The 22,486-nt window shown below is 51.4% G+C and overlaps 2 protein-coding genes across 61 annotated transcripts in view; one reads left to right on the top strand and one right to left on the bottom strand.

The window, feature by feature from the left end:
- Window positions 1-7,512, top strand: part of Dhx30 (DExH-box helicase 30) — a 29,358-nt gene extending 21,846 nt beyond the window's left edge. For all 12 annotated transcript variants that reach the window (XM_016004442.3, XM_006985861.4, XM_006985862.4 and 9 more), the window contains 14 exons: window positions 524-673; window positions 3,073-3,225; window positions 3,522-4,358; window positions 4,625-4,700; window positions 4,782-4,886; window positions 5,108-5,283; window positions 5,487-5,693; window positions 5,784-5,865; window positions 5,941-6,134; window positions 6,246-6,405; window positions 6,523-6,680; window positions 6,767-6,870; window positions 6,957-7,096; window positions 7,186-7,512. In XM_016004442.3, the coding sequence (XP_015859928.1) occupies window positions 524-673; window positions 3,073-3,225; window positions 3,522-4,358; window positions 4,625-4,700; window positions 4,782-4,886; window positions 5,108-5,283; window positions 5,487-5,693; window positions 5,784-5,865; window positions 5,941-6,134; window positions 6,246-6,405; window positions 6,523-6,680; window positions 6,767-6,870; window positions 6,957-7,096; window positions 7,186-7,439 (2,796 nt within the window). In that variant the 3' untranslated portion in view covers window positions 7,440-7,512. The remainder of the gene's footprint in view (window positions 1-523; window positions 674-3,072; window positions 3,226-3,521; window positions 4,359-4,624; window positions 4,701-4,781; window positions 4,887-5,107; window positions 5,284-5,486; window positions 5,694-5,783; window positions 5,866-5,940; window positions 6,135-6,245; window positions 6,406-6,522; window positions 6,681-6,766; window positions 6,871-6,956; window positions 7,097-7,185) is intronic.
- Window positions 7,513-7,889: 377 nt separating this feature from the next.
- Map4 (microtubule associated protein 4) overlaps window positions 7,890-22,486 on the bottom strand; it is a 143,926-nt gene continuing 129,329 nt past the window's right edge. For 7 of the 49 annotated variants that reach the window (XM_076577094.1, XM_076577098.1, XM_076577102.1 and 4 more), the window contains 6 exons: window positions 20,528-20,641; window positions 18,248-18,340; window positions 13,790-13,871; window positions 11,859-11,971; window positions 10,196-10,385; window positions 7,890-10,072 (listed from right to left, as the gene is read on the bottom strand). In XM_076577094.1, the coding sequence (XP_076433209.1) occupies window positions 10,065-10,072; window positions 10,196-10,385; window positions 11,859-11,971; window positions 13,790-13,871; window positions 18,248-18,340; window positions 20,528-20,641 (600 nt within the window). In that variant the 3' untranslated portion in view covers window positions 7,890-10,064. The remainder of the gene's footprint in view (window positions 10,073-10,195; window positions 10,386-11,858; window positions 11,972-13,789; window positions 13,872-18,247; window positions 18,341-20,527; window positions 20,642-22,486) is intronic. The other 42 variants (XM_076577092.1, XM_076577101.1, XM_076577112.1 and 39 more) reach the window with 12 other exon arrangements.

Genomic DNA, 22,486 nt, shown 5'->3' with positions numbered 1-22,486 from the left:
CGACAGTGGGATCCTTGATGGATGGAAAGCAGAGCAGCTGGGGGGACAGGAAAAGTGAAAATAGCCACACAGGGTATAGGCTGGGGACTGCTAACTAAAGACCCGGATCTGTGACCAAGTGGCACGTCAGGGATGTGAAGGAACAGGAGTTTGGTGTCTGCGTTGTGTTATCAATATCATCACTGATGCCATAGCAAGGGGCCTCAGAGGAGGCTGAGGTAGAGACACAGGCCCTTTTACTCTGTCAGGACATGCCTGGGTTTTGGCTCATGCTAACAGCTACAGCCCCAGATTTTCCTGAAGGTGCTAATCAGATGTGGGTGAGGAAGACAGGTCGTGGCATCTCATGAATCCCGTCTTCTACAGAAATTGAGAAGCCAGCTCAGGACTAGGGCCACACGTGACCGTTGATGGGTGGCAGGCATAAAGCAGAGGGACAAAAGGGAAGTCCTTGAGGTGCCTAGACTACCCACCTCTCTGTTCATTCCGGCCTTTTGTAACTTCCTCATTTACCTCTGTGCAGAACCTCATGCAGTTCCATACTGTGGGCACCAAGACCAAGCTGGCTACGCTCACTCTGCTCTGGCCCTGTCCCATGACCTTTGTTGCCAAAGGGCGCCGCAAAGCCGAGGCTGAGAACAAGGCAGCAGCCTTGGCTTGCAAGAAACTGAAGGTGAGTCAGTCCCTCTGTCTGTGACAGCTTCGTCCACTGTTTAGGAAGTCAAGTGCACACCAGGCCTTGGCTGTTTGTACCCAGGTAGGAAAGGGTCCGGTGCCCCGGCTCTGCATGTATTTGTTACCGCTGTTTCCATGACTACTTCCCCAGAGTCTTTGGGGACTTTGCCTGTGAGCTCAGCCTTAATAACACTGGCCAGAGTCTAGGTGAAACCAGAGTGTGATGGCACAGCAGAGGCGTGGAAGAGTTTGGGTTAGGAGGTGTGCTGGGTGCCCAGAGACCCTGTAGCCTCGGTGGCAGTGTGAATAATCGGAGTGCATCTGGAATGACGGTTAAGCAAGGGAGCGGCATTAAGGTGACAGCGATGTGGCCTCCAGGCTGTGTGCCACCTCTCCCCCTTCTCTTTAAATACTTGCTGTGTGTACGCCGTGGCATACGTGTGGCGGTCAGAGGGAGGTATGCAGGAGTCAGTGCTCTTCATTCACTGTGTGGATCAAACTCAGGTCAGACTTGGTGTCAAGCCTCCATCCTCTTTTTTTTTTTTTTTTTTTTTTAAATTTGAGACAGAATCTGGTGAATCCCAGGCTGGCTAGGGATCCCAGGTTACTACACCACTGAGGATAACCGTGAGCTTCTGGACTTTCTGTATCCACCTCCTAGGTGTCTGTACCACCACGCAGTGCTGGGACCAGACCCAGAGCTTCATGCATGCTAGGGAGCTGACCACTAACCAGCCTAGCTACATCCCCAGCCTGACCTCCAGCCCCCCTCCTTTTGAGACAGGGCCTCCCTAGAGCTCAGCCTGGCCTGGTACCTGCCATGTAGCTCAGGCTGGCTTCCAGTTCCTAGCCTTGTCCCATCCCAAATGACAGCATTATCAGCAGATGCCATTAAGCCTGGCAAGTTCTTTGTTTTTGTTTCTTCCTTTCTTCCCACGGTTGGGGGTTGAATGCAGGCCATTCCTCATGCTCGGTGGCCACTCGACCACTGTGCTGTATCTATGTCAGGTCCTTTGAAGGAGCTTTGGCACTGGCTGATGCCATAGCCGTAGACGGCCTTCTGCCTGATTAACAGAATTGAGTTCATCTGAGCATGACGGTGGAGGTTGAGTTCGAGAATGTGAACTGGGCCTGCTTTACTGGGTGCTCTTGGAGAACCATGCCTTAGATCCCTCTGATGGTGAGGGGTATACCTGTCAACGTGGAGAATGTAAGGAGTCCATGAGTTGGGGTGCTGTATACCATATCCTAGTACTTGGGAGGCAAGGCAGAAAGATTGTCATGAGAGCAGGGCTAGCCTGGGCTACAGAGCAAGGCTTTATTCAAACAAACAAGAACAAGAAAACAAGAGAAAAAGCTGCACGCGGGTGGTGAAATCTGAGGGTGTTTATGTGCTCTGCTTTGGGCGCAGCAGAGACTTGGGCCTCATTGCAGGATGTGGAGGGTCTGCAATTTCACTTCCTGTGCAGAAGTCCCACTCTTGGCTTGGGGGAGACTGGGAAGGAGCTGCAGTGTGGGGAAGCTGACCCACACAGACAGCAAAGTGGTAGCATTGGTGCCTTTTGTAATCTGAGCACTGGTGAAGAAGGGGACACCTGTAGTGAGAAGATGTCCTCAGGGAGGTGACACTTGGCTGAGTTTGGAGAGAGAGCTGGTGACTTTCCACATGGCAGACACACAAAGCTAAGAAAATGATGGGACCACATTTGCCTGAAGGTCATATTTTGTCTCATGGGGTGATTTTAAGCACACGGTGAAGCAAACAAACGTTTTACTTTAAAAGGTCTATTTTATCATGTTCAGACATGTACAGAACATTCTATGTGCTTCTCTGTATGGTGGGTCACAGACGGCCCTGGCCAGAACAGTTAGCAGCAAGCCCTGCTAGCAGGATTTGGGTGGGGAAGCTATGGTGAGGGGCACAGGGAAAGCTTGAGGAGTAGGGTCTTCTGGGAAGGTGTGACTGCACCAGAGAAGGCTGTTCTTGGGCCACCATGCCTGGCCAAGGGGTAGGTGGTAGGGTTCTACTCTGATATCACATTTAATTCTTTTTTAAAAAAAAAAAAAGTTTTTTTGTTTTTGTTTTTGTTTGTTTGTTTGTTTGTTTTTGGTTTTGCGAGACAGGGTTTCTCTGTGTAGCCTTGCGCCTTTCCTGGAACTCACTTGGTAGCCCAGGCTGGCCTCGAGCTCACCGAGATCCACCTGGCTCTGCCTCCCGAGTACTGGGATTAAAGGCGTGCGCCACCACCGCCCGGCAAAAAAAAAGTTTTTTAAACTTACTTCTAGAGTTATACCGTGTAGCCCAGGCTAGCCTGGAATTTGACAAGCCTTTTACCTCCACCTCCTGAGTGCTGGGATTCTAAGAGCATAGACTGAGCCATCCATGTCCTCCTGCAGAGCCTGGGCCTGGTGGACAGGAACAATGAGCCGCTTACCCATGCCATGTACAACCTGGCCTCCTTGCGTGAGTTGGGTGAGACCCAGCGCCGGCCATGTACCATCCAGGTGCCCGAGCCCATCCTTCGCAAGATAGAGGCCTTCCTGAGTCATGTAAGAGTCCTGCCTTCCATCCCACTGTCTCCCTCTCCAGACTGAAGGCTGCTTCTGCCTGCAAAAGGCGTAGGAAACCTGTGTTTTCCCCACCGAGCAGGGAGCTTTGGAGCGCCCTGGCCCTAAGTCCCCTTAGTCATGCCTGTGAGGGTGTCGGGGCAGTCACAGCCCAAGTTCTCCTCTGCTCTCTGGGTTGGGCCCTAAACATCTGACTAGGTGAATCCTGTGGAGGGGCTGACTGCATGGAGGAGGAAGACAGGCACTTCTGTCATTTTGCTTGCTTCCTCGTCCTCTAGTACCCGGTGGACAGTTCATGGATTTCCCCAGAACTCCGGCTGCAGAGTGATGACATCTTGCCCTTAGGCAAGGACTCAGGGCCCTTAAGTGACCCTATCACAGGCAAGCCATACATGCCCCTGTCAGAAGCGGAGGAGGTACGCCTGAGCCAGAGCCTGCTGGAGCTGTGGCGGAGGCGAGGGCCGATTTGGCAGGAGGCTCCCCAGCTACCTGTGGACCCTCATCGGGACGCTATCCTCAGTGCCATTGAACAGCACCCAGTGGTGGTCATCTCTGGGGACACGGGCTGTGGGAAGACCACACGCATCCCTCAGCTACTGTTGGAGCGCTATGTGACTGAGGGCCGAGGGGCCCGATGCAATGTGATCATCACACAACCTCGCCGCATCTCAGCTGTGTCCGTGGCGCAGCGGGTCAGCCATGAACTGGGCCCCTCCTTGCGCCGCAACGTGGGCTTCCAGGTGCGCTTGGAAAGCAAGCCCCCAGCCCGAGGTGGGGCGCTGCTCTTTTGCACTGTGGGTATCCTGCTGCGGAAGCTGCAGAGCAACCCCAGCCTGGAGGGTGTGAGCCATGTTATCGTTGATGAGGTCCATGAGCGGGATGTGAACACAGACTTCCTGCTGATTCTGCTTAAGGGCCTGCAGCGCCTCAACCCAGCCTTGAGGCTGGTGCTCATGAGTGCTACAGGAGATAATGAGCGCTTCTCCCGCTACTTTGGGGGCTGCCCTGTCATCAAGGTGCCTGGCTTCATGTATCCCGTCAAGGAACATTACCTGGAGGACATCCTGGCCAAGCTGGGCAAACACCAGTACCCACACCGGCATCGGCACCATGAGGTGAGGGACATCCCCATACACACCCCAGGGTTGCTGGGCCTTCTTTTGGAATTCCCTCCCTATCTTCATGATAGAGCATATTATCTTCCCAAGCCTGTCTCCTTGATAAAAACTGGGGAAGAATCATGACTATGTGTGTGTGGCAAGTATGTGAGGGCTGGAATTCACATACCAAGGAGCTCACTCTCACTGTGTCCATTGCTGTGTCCTGTCCTGTGTATGACCCCTACCCCATGACTGTGACTGGCCTTTCTTCCCCACCCCAGTCTGAAGATGAATGTGCACTTGATTTGGACCTTGTGACTGATTTGGTTCTGCACATCGATGCCCGTGGGGAACCAGGTGGGTGCTTCCCCACTTCTCAGCTATGTCCTTTCCCTATAGCTGGACAAGCCAGCTCATGGCTGCAGGGCCCCTTTACAGGTGGGATCCTGTGCTTTCTGCCTGGCTGGCAAGAAATTAAAGGAGTGCAGCAACGTCTCCAGGAGGCCCTGGGCATGCACGAGAGCAAGTACCTCATCTTACCAGGTGAGAGTCCTGCCTCTGTGGGAGGAGCCAGCCTGACCTCGATGGCCCCAGTTTCTGACTGTGTTTGACCCTTTTTCTCTGAGGGTGTGGTTTACCAAATGGTTTCAGCTTATGGGGGCCAGGGCTGGGTGGGGAACCCACATTCCTGTCCTGCCCTCAGCCGAGACTCTTCTGGTCGGACAGTGCCTGTAGCGCTTTTCCATCTTGCTATCATCCACCAGTGCACTCCAATATCCCCATGATGGATCAGAAGGCCATATTCCAGCAGCCTCCACTTGGGGTCCGTAAGATTGTATTGGCCACCAACATTGCAGAAACCTCCATCACAGTTAACGACATTGTGCATGTCGTGGACAGCGGTCTGCACAAGGAGGAACGCTATGACCTGAAGACCAAGGTGGTGCCACTCTCTTGGACCCAACCCATCCATTGGGGGAGGACCCCTGTTCTGGGGTGGCCCCTAGTCCCCATCTGCTGTAGACATCCTTTGTGTGTGAAGGCCACACTTGGGGGACATGTCCCTGTTGAGGGGTGCTGAGGGCGACTGGAGAGGTGGGCAGGCAAGACCTGTAGACGTGGCGGTTTCCTACCTCCCCCCAGGTGTCCTGCCTGGAGACCGTGTGGGTGTCGAGAGCCAATGTGATTCAGCGCCGGGGCAGAGCAGGCCGCTGCCAGTCAGGTTTTGCCTACCACTTGTTCCCGAGGAGCCGGCTGGAGAAGATGGTTCCTTTCCAAGTGCCAGAGATCCTGCGCACACCCCTCGAGAACCTGGTGCTGCAAGCCAAAATCCACATGCCTGAGAAGACGGTGCGGCAGAGGCAGGGCTGGGCGAGGACTTGCTCCTGGACAGGGCATGTGGGACACAGGCTCATGGGGGTGTGGTTCTTGTTGCTGCAGGCGGTGGAGTTCCTCTCTAAGGCGGTGGACAGTCCAAATATCAAGGCAGTGGATGAGGCTGTGATACTGCTCCAGGAGATTGGTAACTGGAGGCCAGGAATGGTTGGGCTGTGGAGTGGCTGGCTCATGGGTGGGACTGACAGCTGGGCTGTTGCAGGGGTGCTGGACCAGCGGGAGTACCTGACCACCCTGGGGCAGCGCCTGGCCCACATCTCTACTGACCCCCGGCTGGCCAAGGCCATAGTGCTGGCCGCCATCTTCCGCTGCCTGCACCCACTGCTGGTGGTTGTTTCCTGCCTTACCCGGGACCCCTTCAGCAGCAGTTTGCAGAACCGGGCAGAAGTAGACAAGGTTAGATCCAGGGCTTCCTATAGCCCTCCTGCTGTTTTATTATTCACACCCCACCCGTTGTCCTGAGCTGGGCTCTGGTCTCTCTCCTGACCCCTGGACCTTCTCTCCCAGGTGAAGGCGCTGCTGAGCCACGACAGCGGGAGTGACCATTTGGCCTTCGTGCGCGCCGTGGCCGGCTGGGAGGAGGTGCTGCGTTGGCAGGACCGTACCTCCCGGGAAAACTACCTGGAAGAAAACCTTCTGTACGCCCCCAGCTTGCGCTTCATCCACGGTCAGCCTGGCCCCCAAGAGGGCCTTCCTGAGCACCTCCCACCCACAGAGCTCCCATCAGCTCCCACCCCCAGCCTTGAGGCAGGGCCTCTCTTCACACTGCACTTTGCCTCCCCAGGGCTCATCAAGCAGTTCTCGGAGAACATTTACGAGGCTTTCCTAGTGGGAAAGCCCTCCGACTGCACACTGCCCTCCGCCCAGTGCAATGAATACAGCGAGGAAGAGGAGCTGGTGAAGGGGGTGCTGATGGCGGGCCTCTACCCCAACCTCATCCAGGTGCCTCCTCTAGGATAGGAAGCTGACCGGTCCCTACCTCTCTCCACCCCTAGCTCCTTGCTCAGTCTTTTCCTCTGTCCCTTTAGGTGAGGCAAGGTAAGGTGACTCGGCAGGGGAAGTTCAAGCCCAACAGTGTCACTTACAGGACCAAATCTGGGAACATCCTGCTGCACAAATCGACCATCAACAGGTGGGTGGCAGGCAGGACCAGAGAGGGAGGCCCTCAGAGACGGGCCAGAGGTGTGGCTTCACGTCACACGACACTCTGTTCCCTAGGGAGGCTACCCGGTTACGGAGCCGATGGCTGACATACTTCATGGCCGTCAAGTCCAACGGTAGCGTTTTTGTCCGGGATTCCTCCCAGGTGCACCCGCTGGCTGTGTTGCTCCTCACAGATGGGGACGTCCACGTCCGTGGTGGGTACCCTCCCTTCCACCACTCCAAGGCCTACCCGTGGCCTCAGAGGCTCGGCCAACACAGACTCCCTGTCTTTACCCTTCTCCAGATGACGGGCGCCGGGCCACCATCTCACTGAGTGACAGCGACCTGCTGCGGCTAGAAGGTGATTCCCGAACTGTGCGGTTGCTAAGGGAGCTGCGGCGAGCCCTGGGCCGGATGGTGGAGCGCAGCCTCCACAGTGAGCTAGCCGCACTTCCACTGAGCGTGCAGCAGGAACACGGGCAGCTGCTTGCACTGTTGGCAGAGCTGCTGCGGGGACCGTGTGGCAGCTTTGATGTGCGCAAGACAGCTGACGACTGAGTCCCTCTTCCGTGGGGCTGTGTACAGAGTGCAAATGTTTATTTAAAATAAAGTTATATTTATCCCTTGTGAATACTGCTGTCCTACTAAGGGCTCCTCTCAGGACTCTGGGCTCTTGGCCCCAATTCAGGCGGACCGGAGATGCTTACTGCTGGGGATACAGAGCTGGCTATGGCCCAAGTCCTAAGGGAGGAAGGGGCTTAAAACCTCCACTCTTCAAGACTGAACCACCAGATGAAATGTCTTCACATTTCAACTGCTTTGCTAGTCTCCGCATTGACACAGCTGCTCCTAACACCACAGCACAGCACTTTTCTAGGCAGCCTTGGTTTGTGTGATGGTCCTGCAGGGAACACCGGGCCTTTGTCCTTGGCCACACCCATGTCTCACAGATGAGGGAGGAGGATGAAGTAGGTATGGGGACTGACAGATGACAAGCAACACAGCCCGTGTGGTGGGATGTCAGGCAGCTTTATTGTTTAAATCAGTACAGTTAACAGACACGGGTAATGGCTAAGCCATGAGCAAACAAAGTACAGAAAGATCTCATCCCCAAACCTTGCAAAGTATACACATCATATGGCCTACAGTCCCAATTGGCCAGATCAGCCGCCTCAGGTTCTCCTGACTTGTGGGACCATTCCAGGGAGCTGGGTCTCTTACAGTCTACCTAGAGAGCGTGGGCCACCTTCCACTCTCTAATCCTTGGCCAGTGGACTCTTGTCAATCTCAGCATCCTCAAGGCTCCAGGATCACCAAGGAAGGTAGCAAGTACCTTTATGCCCTCAGCCACCAGCACCCTGGTCCCCGCTGCTTCCTTCTTCCCAGTCCCATCTTGCCGAAAAAATACTGACACTGAAGGCTCCATGCAGCGTTCTACAGACAGCCTGGGAAGAAAGCCACTCCCTGAAGGCCCCTGCAAGTGTGTGTGTGTGTGTGTGTGTGTGTGTGTGTGTGTGTGTGTGTGTGTGTGTGTGTGAACTGTCTAGGACCTTCAGTCCCAGGGATGACTTCCTTGGGCAGAGACAGTACAGACCTCTACCTGCTCAAGCTGTACCTGGAGCAGAGGTGGAGGCTGTGTCAGGAGGAGGGCCAAGAGGGTCAGATCCGGGCCGTCCTCCTGCCAGGCAAATCTGCGCAGCAGAAAATGCCCCACCAGAGGAGCCCTTAGACACGCCCAGGCCATTTCACTACAAACTTAGGTTTGAATCCTTTATTAGAAACCATGCAAACTTTAATACAAAAAATACAAGTGCAATAAGAATCTTGTGTTGATATAATTCCAGGACATTCTCAGCACTGCAGCCATCCCACCCACAAACAGACCACACTGGGACGATGGCTGCACCACCACAACTTGCCTGGCCTCTCCTGCTCTTCTCCAGTCACACCAGGTCTCATGCATTTTAGTCTGAAATTTCCACACCTGATTCCCCACTGTTCACATGCATTCTGGACTGCTCAGGCTCCCCTTGACATGAGCGTTTGGGTGCCTTGGCCTGCAAGTGCAGGTCAGGGATTTTGACCATCATTTCTGTTTCTCCAGCCCTGGTTTTGTATCACACGTTGACCACCAGTTCCCGGGGAAGAAGACAGACGTCAAAACCAGCCTCTTGGTTAGAAAAAGAAAGCAGCGTACACCATGCCAGCACAGCCAGGCACACTGGCCCGCCCTCGCTGTCCGGCTGCTGACTAGGCAGCAGCCCCACTCCTCAGGTTCCTTCCCACTGGGCCCCAAGCGGCCCACAGTAGGGCAGCCCCCAATAACTGACAGCCTCCTCCTCAGTGGAGACTCAGGACCTCCCCCTTGCTTCCTCCATCACCTACTGAGAACTCTCTTTAGACATGGCTTCAACCTGCAAACTATACCAGCAGTTCATGGGTTATTGGGAGGGAAAAAAGACTACAACAAAAAGAAAAGGGAGACAGCAGCTATTCAGGTGTAAGCATGGGGACAAGGGCAACAGACCCTGATTAACTTAAAGCAGGGCAGCAAAAGGGCCTGATACCACCTACAGGGCGGCTTCCTCTGGGGGTCAAGGAGAGGCAGTGGTTTAGGTGCCAGGGGATTCGGTCAGTGCTGGTCACAACCTGGAGTTGACCTCTACTAGTCCCCCCAGGGTGAACCAGGGAAGAGAGGGAGGGTTTGTCAGTTTCTTGGAACCCAGCACCCCACCCCTAGATCCCACAGAGATCCCATTAGACTCCCCATCCCCCCCACGACCCTCTCCATGAGCAGTGGTGCAGTGGTGGGTAGTGAAGTTGAAGCTGGGCCGGAAGGGGGGGAAGGAGGTGAAGGCAGCGGAGGCGGGGCTGCCGTGAGCAAGCGAGGCGGGAGGGAAGGAGGCCTAAAGGGCTGCCCAGCACCCAAGAGCTTACAATCTAGTAGACAGCCCGGGAAAGGGAGCCCAGGGCCCGGGACCCCAAGCTTGGGCAGCCAGGGAAGTGGGGAGGCCGGGAGACAATGTCGGCCCCATGGTCGGTGCGGGCCCTGGCATTTGCCCGGAACGTCAGCCTGTAGGTCTCAATCTGCAGTGACACGTGAGGAGGGACGGGAGAGGGCAACAAGGGGGAGACAAGAAGGGGGACACGGGGGAGATGGAAGACGAGACCAGAATGTCATCATTAGATGCCTGGAAGATAAAAGGTCACCTTGTTAAAATTTAGCCATACTCCAGTCATAAAACAAAGGAGTTTCCATTGTCAGCCAGTGACAGGGCCCCTGGCTGGCCCTTAGGCCAAGCCCAGCCACTTACTTGTCTCCTGGATCTGGCTGTCCAAGGTCTGGGGCTCCCTTTGGTCACCACCCCCTGACAGGGTGGTGTGGCCACTGAGGCCACTGGCTGAAGTAGGGGCGCCAGCGTCAAGCGCAGCCTCAGGGATGGCCGGCTCCTCCCCAGCAGGGGGACCCGGACACGGAGGGGCCTCACTGCCACCGCCCTCAGTCTACAATGAAACAGTGGGGGAGACAGTGGAGGGTCAGTTGGGGAGGGAGTGGGATGGTGATGGCGGTGAGGTTTCATAGACAGCCTTCCCAACCCACACCCCAGCGAGCACTGGCTCTGCACCAGGTGTCTACCCTCTCTTCCCCACCAGACTCTCAAGACTGGAGCTGGTGGGGGTTAATGATACTCTCGTGAGTCTCACTATGGAACTCTGTGAATCTCACCAAGGTCGATACCAAATAAAACATGGCTAAGACAACAAGCAACAGTAACTCTGAAGAGCACACAAGAGTGGACTAGGCCTGGCTGGGAAACAGGAGTGGCCCCTGCCAGACCACAGCCAATGCTTGGAGGGCCCTTGGTAACTAAGTAGACACCCTGCCTGCTCATCTGCTGTGTGGTAAGGTCCCCTCATGGTACAGCATCTTTTATTCTTGGCATCATTCCTGGGCACATGGACACAGAGGAAGCAGGAAGAAGGTATTCAAAGAGGTGTTAGCCAGGAACATTTATTTCAGGGCCTTGTAGAGCCCAACTGGAGGATCCTCAGCATCAACAGTGGGAGCTTTTAGTGGGATGGACCACTATGCCCCAGAAAGCCCACCAGGCAACAGCGGAGACAGACAAGGAACAGACAGGAAGGTAAAGTGGAAAAAGAAAGTAACACAAAACTTGGCACAGAAAAGCCTGGGTGTGAATCTTGGGGTGCATTCCCTTCCTGCTGTGGCCATGAAGCAGATCCCAAATCTGTAACGTCCGACTCAGACAAGATGCCTCTCAAGTCTGGGAGGTTAAACGCGAGAGCAAAGTTCCTCAAAATGTTAACCTAGGTGGAGCCCGGGCTGGAGGCGGAGCATGAAAGGAAAGGCCGGCTGCACAGTGCCGCCCAGCACTCCTGGAGGGAAGGTGCAGGGAGACCGTGGCCCTGGCCCCGCTCCTCTTCCCTCAGTATGGGCAGCAGCTTCACCCTTGGGACCGTGAGCCACTACCTGCACAGGTCTCCCCACCTGCCCACGACACTGAATGAGGGATAGATGGAGTCTTGGCACACAAAAGGTCTCACAGTACTGTGGAAAGAGGTGGGAGGAGAGGAGAGGGAGGAAGGGGAGAGGCCCAGCCACTGTCCGATCTGCAAGTCTGTCTCTGCTCTGATGCTCTCCCAGAGGCTGGGGCAGGGGAGGCCCCAGCAGTACTAGTCTCTGGAGTAAACGCCAGCTCACCTCCTCACCTGGGCCCCAACCATGTTCCCTCAGAAAATGGCTGAGATGTGCCCAATAAGGGAGCTGAGAGGTGGCGGCTGGGGCTCTGCCTCCCCTGCCTCACTCTGGACTAAGGTGGTAATGGAGACAGCAATGGGATGACTGAACATGTGACTTCTGGAGAAACTGAGGGGCGGTGACAGGCCTGCTACGCCCCATTGCAACCGCACTGACCCCACACCACTCTAGCTCGGCACTGGTGACCCACGCACTACCTTCACGGCACCTCCTGCAGGCAGGTGGCCCACGTTATCGAGGGATCCAACTTTGGCCTGGGCCTTCTCCTTGAAGTTCAACTTCTGACTTTCAATCTTGACATCTCCTCCTCCTGGAATGACAAAGGAACTGGTCACTGAGCAGCTCCAGGGTGGTCCTGAGGACAAGAGACCGTGGTAATACCTCCCTTGGTGGGAAGGCTGATCTACAACCACTGGAGGCCCAGCCTGGTGCTGGCTTTTGACTCTCCGGCCCCACTGTTCTCCTTGGTGCTCCATCAGTCAGGGTCGACTGGGCAGTTGCTCATGATGCTTGGTGAATGGCAGGGAGAGGAGCTGGACACTGACTGCTGGAGCCCCAGCGTGCCGAGGAGGAGCAGTAAACAGAAAGGGCAGGCTCGGAAGTGTGCGTGAGAAAAGGCTGACGGGGCCAGTGCTCCTGGGCTCGGGGAGAAGTGAAGGGTGTTTGCACACGAGGGCAAGGCTGAGAGCACACTGCCAGAAGGGAGCACTGGGGAGGAATCATCTCTGATCCTCCCGTCCCTGTTCACCTGCACTCAGCCCACACCCACCCAAGCTCCTGACAAACTTACCAGGTTTCCTCCCCACTGTAGGGACAGCCCTGGCAACATCGGGCCACAAAGGGGGAGTGGGATAAACGATTAAAGACCACAGTATTTGGTCTTCCACTAGAGAATACACTCTAAGTTGGATCTCACAATCCCAATATTTGGAAGGAGGAGGAGGAGGACTGCTAAAAGTTAAAACCACCACAACAAAACTAAGAAAATAAAACAAACCTGCTTGGGGGGGCGGGGTTCTGTGCCTTCACTTTAACTGGCCTAGGAGCTGATCTCAGGAGACATCAGTTTTTGGAGCAAGACCTCACAACCTACTGTCTGCTGTGGGCTGGGAACCAGAGCATGAGCCAAGGCCAAGTGCCCAGGCTCTTCTGAGAGGCCTCAGTGGGACACTGTTAGTGATGCTGCCAGAGGGAACAGCTGTTTGATGCCATTGGTCCAGTTTCCAGATGCTCAGGTTTAGTCAGCATTCCAAAAGCTCTCTCTCTCTTCTCCTGGAAGGCTGGGTACCCAGGAGTCTCTGCTGGGGGCTCCACTGTTCCTGCTCTGCCGTGGTCTGAGCCATCACTGGACTCCCTCACACCAGCTGCCAGCATGCTCCGTCAGGAGGCTGGCCCAGGTCACCAGTGCCGGGCACACAGCACAAAGATGGCCAGGGACAGGATGGAGATGTCACCAAGGAAACAGCTGTCAAAAGGGCCTCAGCAAACTGTCCCTCTTCCAACAGAAAGGCAGCACCCAGCTGCTGTCTCTGGCAGGGTTGGAGATCTGTGCTGCTTCTATCAGGCACCGAGGGGTGGGAGGTAACTCAGTTTTTCTTCTTTATTTTTCATGTGTATGTTGTGTATAGGCATGTATGTATGTGCAGGTGTATGGGTTCACAAGCTCGTAAAGGCCTGAGGTTAAATGTCAGGAGACTTCCTTGAAGGGTCTTTCTCAGTTGAACCCAGAACTCCCAAATATGGCTTGTCTAGGGATAATGTCTATCTGGCTACTATGTCCAGAGGGCATTTATTTGCTTTGCAGGGATCTCAAGTTGGGTCTGGGCACCCTTTCCAGAACTGACTCAGAGTGTTTTGTTTTGTTGTTGTTGTTTTAGTTTTTCAAGACAAGGTTTCTCTGTGTAGTCCTGTCTTGTCCTGGAACTCACTCTGTAGACCAGGCTGGCCTTGAACTCACAGAGATCCACCTGCCTCTGCCTCCCAAGTGCTGGGATTAAAGGCATGCGCTACCACCTTGCTCTGGCTCAAGAGTTTTGATGAAATCGTCCCAGCCAGAAGGCCACTAAGATAACCTCTGAAGGTCCAACCTACCCCAGGGAGTCTTAGCACCACAGGCAGAGTCACTCACCAGGCTTGTGCTTGATATTAGCTTTGGACCCACACTTTGAGGATACCTTGGAGATGTCCACTTTCTTATTCTGAATCTGAACCTAAGCAGAAGAACAGAAAGCAAATATCCTCAGAGAGAAGGTAGACCATGGATGAGCCCAGCCCCCCTTCATGAGCTCCCTTGGTTACCCTCATCTCAGGTCTGTTCAAGGATAGGGCTACATCCTAAAGTGCTGAGAAGAGCCTATGATCTACTGTGGCCCTTCTTTTTCCCCTGACCCCACCTCCCAGGCCCAAGTCTTCCTTTCCATCCTCCAGAGCTGCTCCTCTGTGCAGGATACAAACACCAACATCAAGACTCTCCTAAAATGCCCATCTGGTTTGGTCTCAAAACCTTACCCATCAGCTCTTCGCCCATAGAAACTTAGACTAACACTGAATTTCCTTCCAGTGCTTTTCAATGCATGTCCCCCAGATCAACTGCACAGCCACATGTGTGGCTTTGGACTCTCTACGGGCTTCATGATACAATCAGTCTCCCAAGAAAACAAAAATGCACACAAGGGTCACAAATGATCTGTACTATTTGGCATACATCTACTCCTCAGCAAATACTCAGCACTTAGGTTATTTCCTATCTCTACAAAAGAATTATCTTCAAAATGTAGAATAAAGTTATCAATTTAAATCTTTTTTACATTTTATGTTAAAAAGGTGTGTTTTTATTTGTGTGTTTGAGTATCCTGCCTGCATGTTATGTTTGTGCCCCTAGAGTTGTTACAGTTGTGAGCTGTCATGTGAGGAGAGACAATCAAATAACCACTGAACTCTCCTCTCGCCAGCCCCACCTGGTACATTTTATACAAACAACAAGTAAGGTTATAAGACAGCAGTGTCCTCAGGTAGCAACATATGTTTTGTTTTGAGACAAATTCACCTTTGCTAATATGCAGACCTCAGCTTCCAGAGTGCTGGATTACAGTATCATACATAGGGGCTGTGGTTATTTTTCAGATTGATTTTTAAATGTGCTTCTCAGCCATGGAAGACCCACTTTACCAAGAATACTTGTTCCTTTTGAGCAGTCCGAGTGCTGGAGGCATAGTCCCGTGTGCCTCTAGAGTCTGTGCCCAACAGTCTGTTCTGACCATGCACAATTTGCTTTCTTGCTTCCTTCAGGCTTCCCATAGGCTTTCATTTACAGATACTGTGCTTGTTTAGAAAATAATCAACAGAATGAATTGCCTGACAAGACTATGCAGGTTGTGCTGGCACACGCTGGCCTCTAATCCCAGCACTCTAGAAGGCAGATGTAGCTGGAGCTCCATGAATTCCAGGCCATCCAAGGCTATATGTTATGTTTCTTCTTTGAAAGATAGTTCTCACACCAACAAAGACTGCCTTGAACATCTGGTCTAAGGCAATCCTTCTGCTTCAGGATACCGTGTTCTGGTAACCTCAGAAAGTGCATGCCCTCAACTAAAAATCTGGCTGTTATTTAATTAGCCCACCAAGGTATACTGAAGCAAGGGTGACTATCCCTGAGATCGCCTGTGGGAAATTAACAGAAACTACTTTGTCAGTCTGGGACTGGACACTTTCCAAAACGATGTGAAGTTACATTCGAGGCCTCCTTTCTTTATCTCCTAACTATGCCACAAAGAAAGGAAAGCCAGTGGGAAAAAGTTCTGATTAAAAGACATATTCCAGCCCCAAACTAAAGGATGCTGGAGTCTCATGAAGACATACTCTTCTGACACCACAAACATGACTAATGGCTGATGTGGAAAAGCCATGACCTGGGAGTCATGCCGAAATGTGGGAGAAAAACGTAAACTTAAATTAGTTGAAAGAAAACTGCAGGACAAAGGAATACTAAATGAAAACGCAGGCTACAAACAGCAAAATTAACACTCCCTAGAACAGGGACTAGGGAGGTAGCTCTATGGGTAAAAGTGCTTGTCATACAATATAAGGACCTTACTTCAGCTCACACTTCAGAGATCACATACAACCTAGATTCATAGCACCAGCACCTCAAATCCTATAATTCACACAGAGGGAAGGGAGGCAGGGACAAAAGAATCCCCAGAAGTAAGTAGCAGATAAACAACAAAAGACTTTATCTCAAGGCGGAAGAACTTGATCAAAGAGGCCCTCTCATCTCTACCCATGTGCTGTGGCTTGAGTGTATGTGCCACACACACACCCTTAGATGCTAGATAGATCAGAATATGAAGTTCATTCACCCCCCCACCAAGTAGCTTAAAACAAAAGAGTTACTTGAATTGAAGGATCCTATGATTAAAGAAAAATGTCAGGCAATGGTGGCACACACCTTTAATCCCAGCACTTGGGAGACAGAGGCAGGCAGATTTCTGTGAGTTTTGGTTTGTTGATTTTATTTATTTATTCGTGAGACAGGGTCTTTCTATGTAGCCCTGGATGTTATGGAACTCAATATGTAGACCAGGCTGGCCTTGAAATCAAGTGCTGGGATTACAGGAGTGTATCACCACATTAGACTCTTATCTATCTCTCTATTTATTTACCTTTTTTTTTTTTTTTTTTAAATTATGTTGGTGTTTTGCCATGGGTGTCAGGTTCTCTGGAACTGGAATTACAGATAGTTATACTGGGAATTGAACCTGGGTCCTCTGGAAGAGCAGTCAATGCTCTTAACCACTGAGCAATCTCTCCATCCCCACTTACCTATTTTGTTTTGTTTTTCTAGACAGGGTTTCTCTGTGTAGTTTTGGTGCCTGTCCTGGATCTTGCTCTGCAGACCAGACTAGCCTCGAACTCACAGATTTGCCTGGCTCTGCCTCCTGAGGGCTGGGATTATTTTTTTTCCCCAGAGTTGAGGACTGAACCCAGGGCCTTGCACTCTACCACTGAGCTAAATCCCAACCCCAGGGCTGGGATTAATTAAAGGTGAGTGCTGGGATTAAAGGCATGCACTACCACCACCACCACCACCACCACCACCACCACCACCACCACCACCACCACCACCACCACCCGGCCCTTAAAGGAACACTTTAGGATACAACCAGTCATAGGCCAACACTCCACCCTGTTCTACCTACACCAATACATGCTGTTGAAATGAACTGCCCACAGGTCTGAGCACTTACTCTCCCCCTTACAAGAGTGAAACAGAACCCAAATTGTCATAAAATCTTAAGTTGGGAGGAGCTACAAAAGCAGCTGAAACAAAGAACAGATGAACACATGACTTCCTTTTCTTTCCAATGTTCTCTGGGTATGCAGTTTGGGAGCATTTGGGGAGCACTATGCCTGTGATTCTAGTACTAGGAGGTGGACACAGCCGAATCATAAGTTTGTGAAACCGGCTCAAAAAAAAAGTATGGCCTGGCGGTGGATGGCACACGCCTTTAATCCCAGCACTTGGGAGGCAGAGGCAGGCAGATCTCTGTGAAGTTCGAGGCCAGCATGGTCTACAGAGCTGGTTCAAGGACAGCCATGACTACACAGAGAAACCCTGTCATGAAAACAAAACAAACAAACCACTGTTGAGTTTTAACTAGGAAGTATAAAGAGGGGGTTGACTAGGAAAGGGAACACTCTTGGCTGCATTCCTCAAAATAAAACTTCAGGGGGTGTTTGCAGACCTGGGCAGAATGGCCTGAGAATCTGGGGAAGCAGGGGTGCAGAGAAAGAGAAAGAAGGAGAAAGGAAAGCAGAACACCCCGGTTAAACTGGGCCAGTTTCTCTCCAATGAGAGGTGAGGCAGGGCCCAGCAATGTGCCCTTGGTACTCTGTAGACTTCTACTTGCCTAGTCACCACCACAGGAGCAAGCAGGAAACACCCACTGAAGGATGATGACCCTCTGAGCTGTTTCCCTGGACCAGAACCTCCCTGTGAGCTGTACGCACCAGCATCCCCCAACACATGCAAAGAGCTAACATGAACAGCACTATGATAACAAGGAGGATGTTTAGATGGAACAGACAAAAAGAAAAGGAACTGAAAAAGAGAAGATGGAAGGTAAGCAGGAAGAAGAGAGAACACAAAGGAAGAACATAGATAGGAACAGGAGTGGTAGGGTGCAATGTTGGTTAGTATAATTTTGTAACGTCAAAGAATCAAGCACAGGCCTTGGTAGGATATGGGCATCTGTCTCAGAGCAGGGGTTCCCCCAGGGGCTGCCCAGGTACACAGGCAAGTCTGTACATCCCAAGCAATGGGAGCTTCAGCTCTCAGCAGGTCTCTGGCTCAGGTAGAGAAAAACCGCAAAGCCTCCACACATGGTGGTGAGAGGAGACCACCCGAGTATCTCTAGCCGTGCATCATTAGGACACCCCCAAAATATATATAGGCCTCCAGCTCCCATCACTTGGCAGGAGCGCAACCCAGACCTCTGAGATCCTGTCATATGAGGGAGGGAGCCCCCTTGCCAGGGTTTCCCCGAGTCTAGGCCTCATATACCAACTGACCAGAGCTTATACTTACATTGCCACCTCCAGGGACATGCTTAATATTGTCCTTGGAACCACACTTGGATTGAATATGGCTGTAGCTCACTTTTTTGGAGACTATCTGGACCTGGAGTGTTAGAGAACAGAAAGAGAGAGAAAAACAAAAACAAAAAACACAAAGGGAGAGGGCTAGTTAGAACTTACACAGAGCAGGTCCACATATGATCACAATACCAACAAGAGCGTCCTTCGACCTCTGTCCACACTTTTGTTAGAACATGGTTGGCAAACAAAGGAAAATGGATGAAAGCAAGAAAGAGAGTGAGTAAAGAAAGCGATGACAAACTGCACAGTGCTGTGTGGCTGCCTCACTGCTCCTGGGGGTTGGGCTGGAGTTCCTAAGATTCAAACAGGCCCCTGATGCCCACTTAAATACTGCCCCAATTTATTGTCTAGACCCTCTCTGAAGAGTGGATATTGATGCTCTGGACCAGTTCCCATCTGGGTCCTGGAACTTGCAGCCAGACTCAGCCCTGGAAACAAAAGCTGCTCGAAGAATTATTGGGCAACTGGCTAATAGCACAGATCTGATAACAACAGGAAGGAAGACACTGTTCATATAAAAAGGCAAATGGTCACAGAATCCTGAACCTGACACCAGGAGAAGAATAGGCCACAGACTCAGTAGCTGGCACACTTCACCCATCTGTCTCAGGCTTTCAAGAACACTATGTGATGGACGAGGAGGGACTTCCTTTTCATTTGTTTGTTTGAAATAGGGTCTCACGGCCAGGCAGTGGTGGCGCATGCCTTTAACCCCTGCACTTGGTAGGCAGAGGCAGGCGGATCTCTGTTAGTTCAAGGCCAGCCTGGTCTACAGAGCGAGATCCAAGACAGCCAAGGCTGCATAGAGAAACCGTGCCTCAAACAACAACAAAACAAAACAAGACAAAAAACAGAAGAAGGAAGAAGGAAGAAGGAGGAGGAGGAAAAGGAAATAGGGTCTCACTATGTAGATAAGCAGACCTGGGACTTGCTATGTAGCCCAAGCAGGCCTCAAACTCCTGGTTCTCCTGTCTCACTCACAACACTGCTGGGATTACAGCCAGCATATCTGGCTTTACAACCCTTGGAATCCTCTAGTGTATAATCAATCCCATGTCCAGTGAGTTGCATGTACAAACGGAACAGACCGAAATGGTGCTACAGTGAGGGGCAATTCAGGAGGGCACAACCATGCCACGCTGCAATACCCTAGCCTGGAACTGAGCAGCATACAGAGTTCTTTGGCTCTCAAGAATAAATACTTCCAGGTCCTTTCTTCCATCCCTCCCTCTCCTTAGAACCAGAGGGTCTTTGCAAATGAAATAAGCTGTGCTGCCTATAGAGCACAGAGAACACCCTGAGGAACTCGAATTCAGACCAGACACCTTACCATGTTCTTTTCATTCATTTCCTAAAGTCCTTCATGACTTTAACAGTGGATTGCTGTTAGTAAACTACAGGGAGCTGTCTAAACCATGTGACTCCACGTGTTTTAGTGATGACCACCAGAAGTCACAATGCAGCTTTCATTATCTCATTACTCCCACCATAGCAGTTCCTGGGGTTGAGAAACTACTGATCTTGGTCCCTAAGGGCCAGAGTCCAGGCAACCCACCTGCCTGCTAGAGCAGGTAGCAGGAGCCTATTTTTCAGTGTGTGAAATTCACAACAAAGCTGGGGTTTCAGTTTCCCAATGCCTTTCAGCAGACACTGTATTCCCTACAAGGTGGTTTTCCACCATTGAGAATCCTAATATCCCTCCAAGAGATGAATGGGAGAGCGGAGTATCACATGATATAGCTCAGTAGTAGTCACAAAGCCTTGGCTTTAAAAGGCATCTCCAGCAGGGAAAAAAAAAAAAGATGGACCCGGTAGCCAGCAGCACCTTTGTAAGGTTAGAAGACAGGGTGGCAGGGCTCTGGGTACTGCCACTGCCTTGTCTTCTGAGGAAGAGCCTGGGCATGATGGGTTTGTATGCATACTATGCATACTAAGTGAGTTTCAAATGTCAAGGAAGTGACGGACAGTTTGCAAGTTCCCTTCATCTGGTTGAATAAGTAACCCCCAATGGGGAATGAGCTCACAACTTGGTTAGCTTTTGGGGATGATATAAAAACTGATGGCTGAGTCATTAACTAGAGGAAGGAACACAGGAAGAAGCAAGAACCAGTTAAGAACAGGAGCAAAGTAGAATAGAAGGGAAAGTGACTCAGGCCAGAGAATGATGTCACCACTTTACCTCATGGAGGGAAACCTAAACAAAACTCACTTTCCCAGCAGACGGTCTCTGTGCACTCGCAATGGAGCCAGCTGCTTTAGTGGCTGCGTTAGGTTCAGGCTTCCCAGCTGTGGCAGCTGCCTCTGTTTTTTTCTCTATTTTGGCCTGGATGGAGATAAAGGGGTGGGGGTGTGCAAATTTCAAACAAAGATGAGAGTCCAAATGCCAAGGAAAGAGGAAGGTGGGAGGAAAACAAAACAAAAAACCACGGCCAGGATATGCCAGACAGAAAGAAGCAGGTCACCCTTGTCCCTAGGATAGCACACTGCTAGGCTAGATCCTCAGGGAGCCCTGGGCCAGGGCACAGGAAGAGGAATCATAGGCCAGAGCTGTAACAAAGAGGAGATCATACATTTATGGAGAAAAGGTCTGAAGGCTAAGACGATCAAATTGGTGTTTTTTTGTGAGCATGATTGAGATTGTCATTTTAAATCACGGTGCCCACACAGACAATAGACAACCATATCACTAGCCCAAGTTATTTAGAACCTCTTAAGCTTTTATATCAAGAAAAAGTAAGAAGATCATAGATGGGGAGAAGGGTCATCTGTGGCTCAGTCCAGATACTGGGCTGGTTATCCATGGCAACCACTGTTACCAAAAGTAACTCTGAAGCCCTCATCCCAGAATGATCCTAGTTTGTCATCCAAATGAACCATGATTGTGCTGTGTTCTTGTTCCTATTCTATTTTTTTAAAATTTTATGTGTATGGGTGTTTTGCATACATACACCATGTGCATGCCTGGTACCCACAGAGACCCGAAGAGGGCACTGGACTTGCTGGAACTGGAGTCACATACAAATGGTGGTGAGTCACAGATGTAGGTTCTGGGAACTAAGCCTGGGTTCTTAACTACTGAGTCATCTCTCCAGGCCCCCTACTCAAATTCTAAGAACTTTGGACTAATAAAACTGAAGTATCCTAACTTTGGATGCTGACAGAATAGTTCAAGTGCTAGCAAAGGACGAACTGAGACTGGAACTACTCCAGGGATGAGACAGTCTCAAGGGAACTTGACAACCAATTCTTCCACACTCTCGGTTCCCCACAGCTGATAACACTTAAGGCATCAATCTGTGATCATGCAAATAGAATATTTTTTTTAAAAAGTTTGCATGTGTGCATGTAAACACTTGTGCTACAGCACATACATGGAGGGTTAGAAAAACCCTGAAGGAGTCATTTTTCTCCCCATCACAGGATTTCAGTTCTGGTGGCCAGTACTTTTATCCCAGTTATCTTGTTGGCCCCAGAATGTTCTTTGTCATCCTGCCCCCTCCCACCCTCCCAAAAAGGGCAAAGTTTTTCTATGTAGTCCTGGAACTCACTCTGTAGACCAGACTGGCCTCAAACTCACAGAGATCCTCCTGCCTCTGCCTTCCTCTGCTGGAATTAAAGTTGGGCCACCACACCCAGCTTCAGAACTTTCTTAATGTGAAGCACTGTGTATGGTTCATTCCTTTTCTTTCTTTCTTTCTTGTTTGTTTGATGTGCATTGATGTTTTGCCATGGGTGGCAGGTCCCCTGGAACTGGAATTGTAGATAGATAGTTGTGAGCTGCCCTGTGGGTGCTGCGACTTGAACTTCCAGGTCCTTTTGAAGAGCAGTCAGTGCTCTTAACCACTGAGCCATCTCTCCAGCCCTGTGTATGGTTCATTTAACAGCACAGCTTCTCTTGGACACTAGAGGGCACCCCAGTTTTCTTTCGGACAGACTCCTCCCATACCATGGGATGGAGAAATAAGTGTGTCTGTTAAGAGCCATAAATAACTGGGTTCATGTCCAGTGTCTCTTACCCTCACAGTTTCTGAAGCTCTCTCTCCATGCTCCCTAACCCCTGCAGAAGCTGGCTTCAAACTCATACTGATTCTGTTGCTCTCTCTCTCCTGAGTGTTCACATTATAGGCAGGAACCACTACATCCACTTCCTAGAGTTTTTGTAAAATAG

Source organism: Peromyscus maniculatus, chromosome 7, assembly GCF_049852395.1.
Source record: "Peromyscus maniculatus bairdii isolate BWxNUB_F1_BW_parent chromosome 7, HU_Pman_BW_mat_3.1, whole genome shotgun sequence".
Lineage (NCBI taxonomy): Eukaryota > Metazoa > Chordata > Mammalia > Rodentia > Cricetidae > Peromyscus > Peromyscus maniculatus.
Note: the sequence above shows the minus strand (reverse complement) of the source record. Positions and strands in the feature narration are given on the sequence as shown.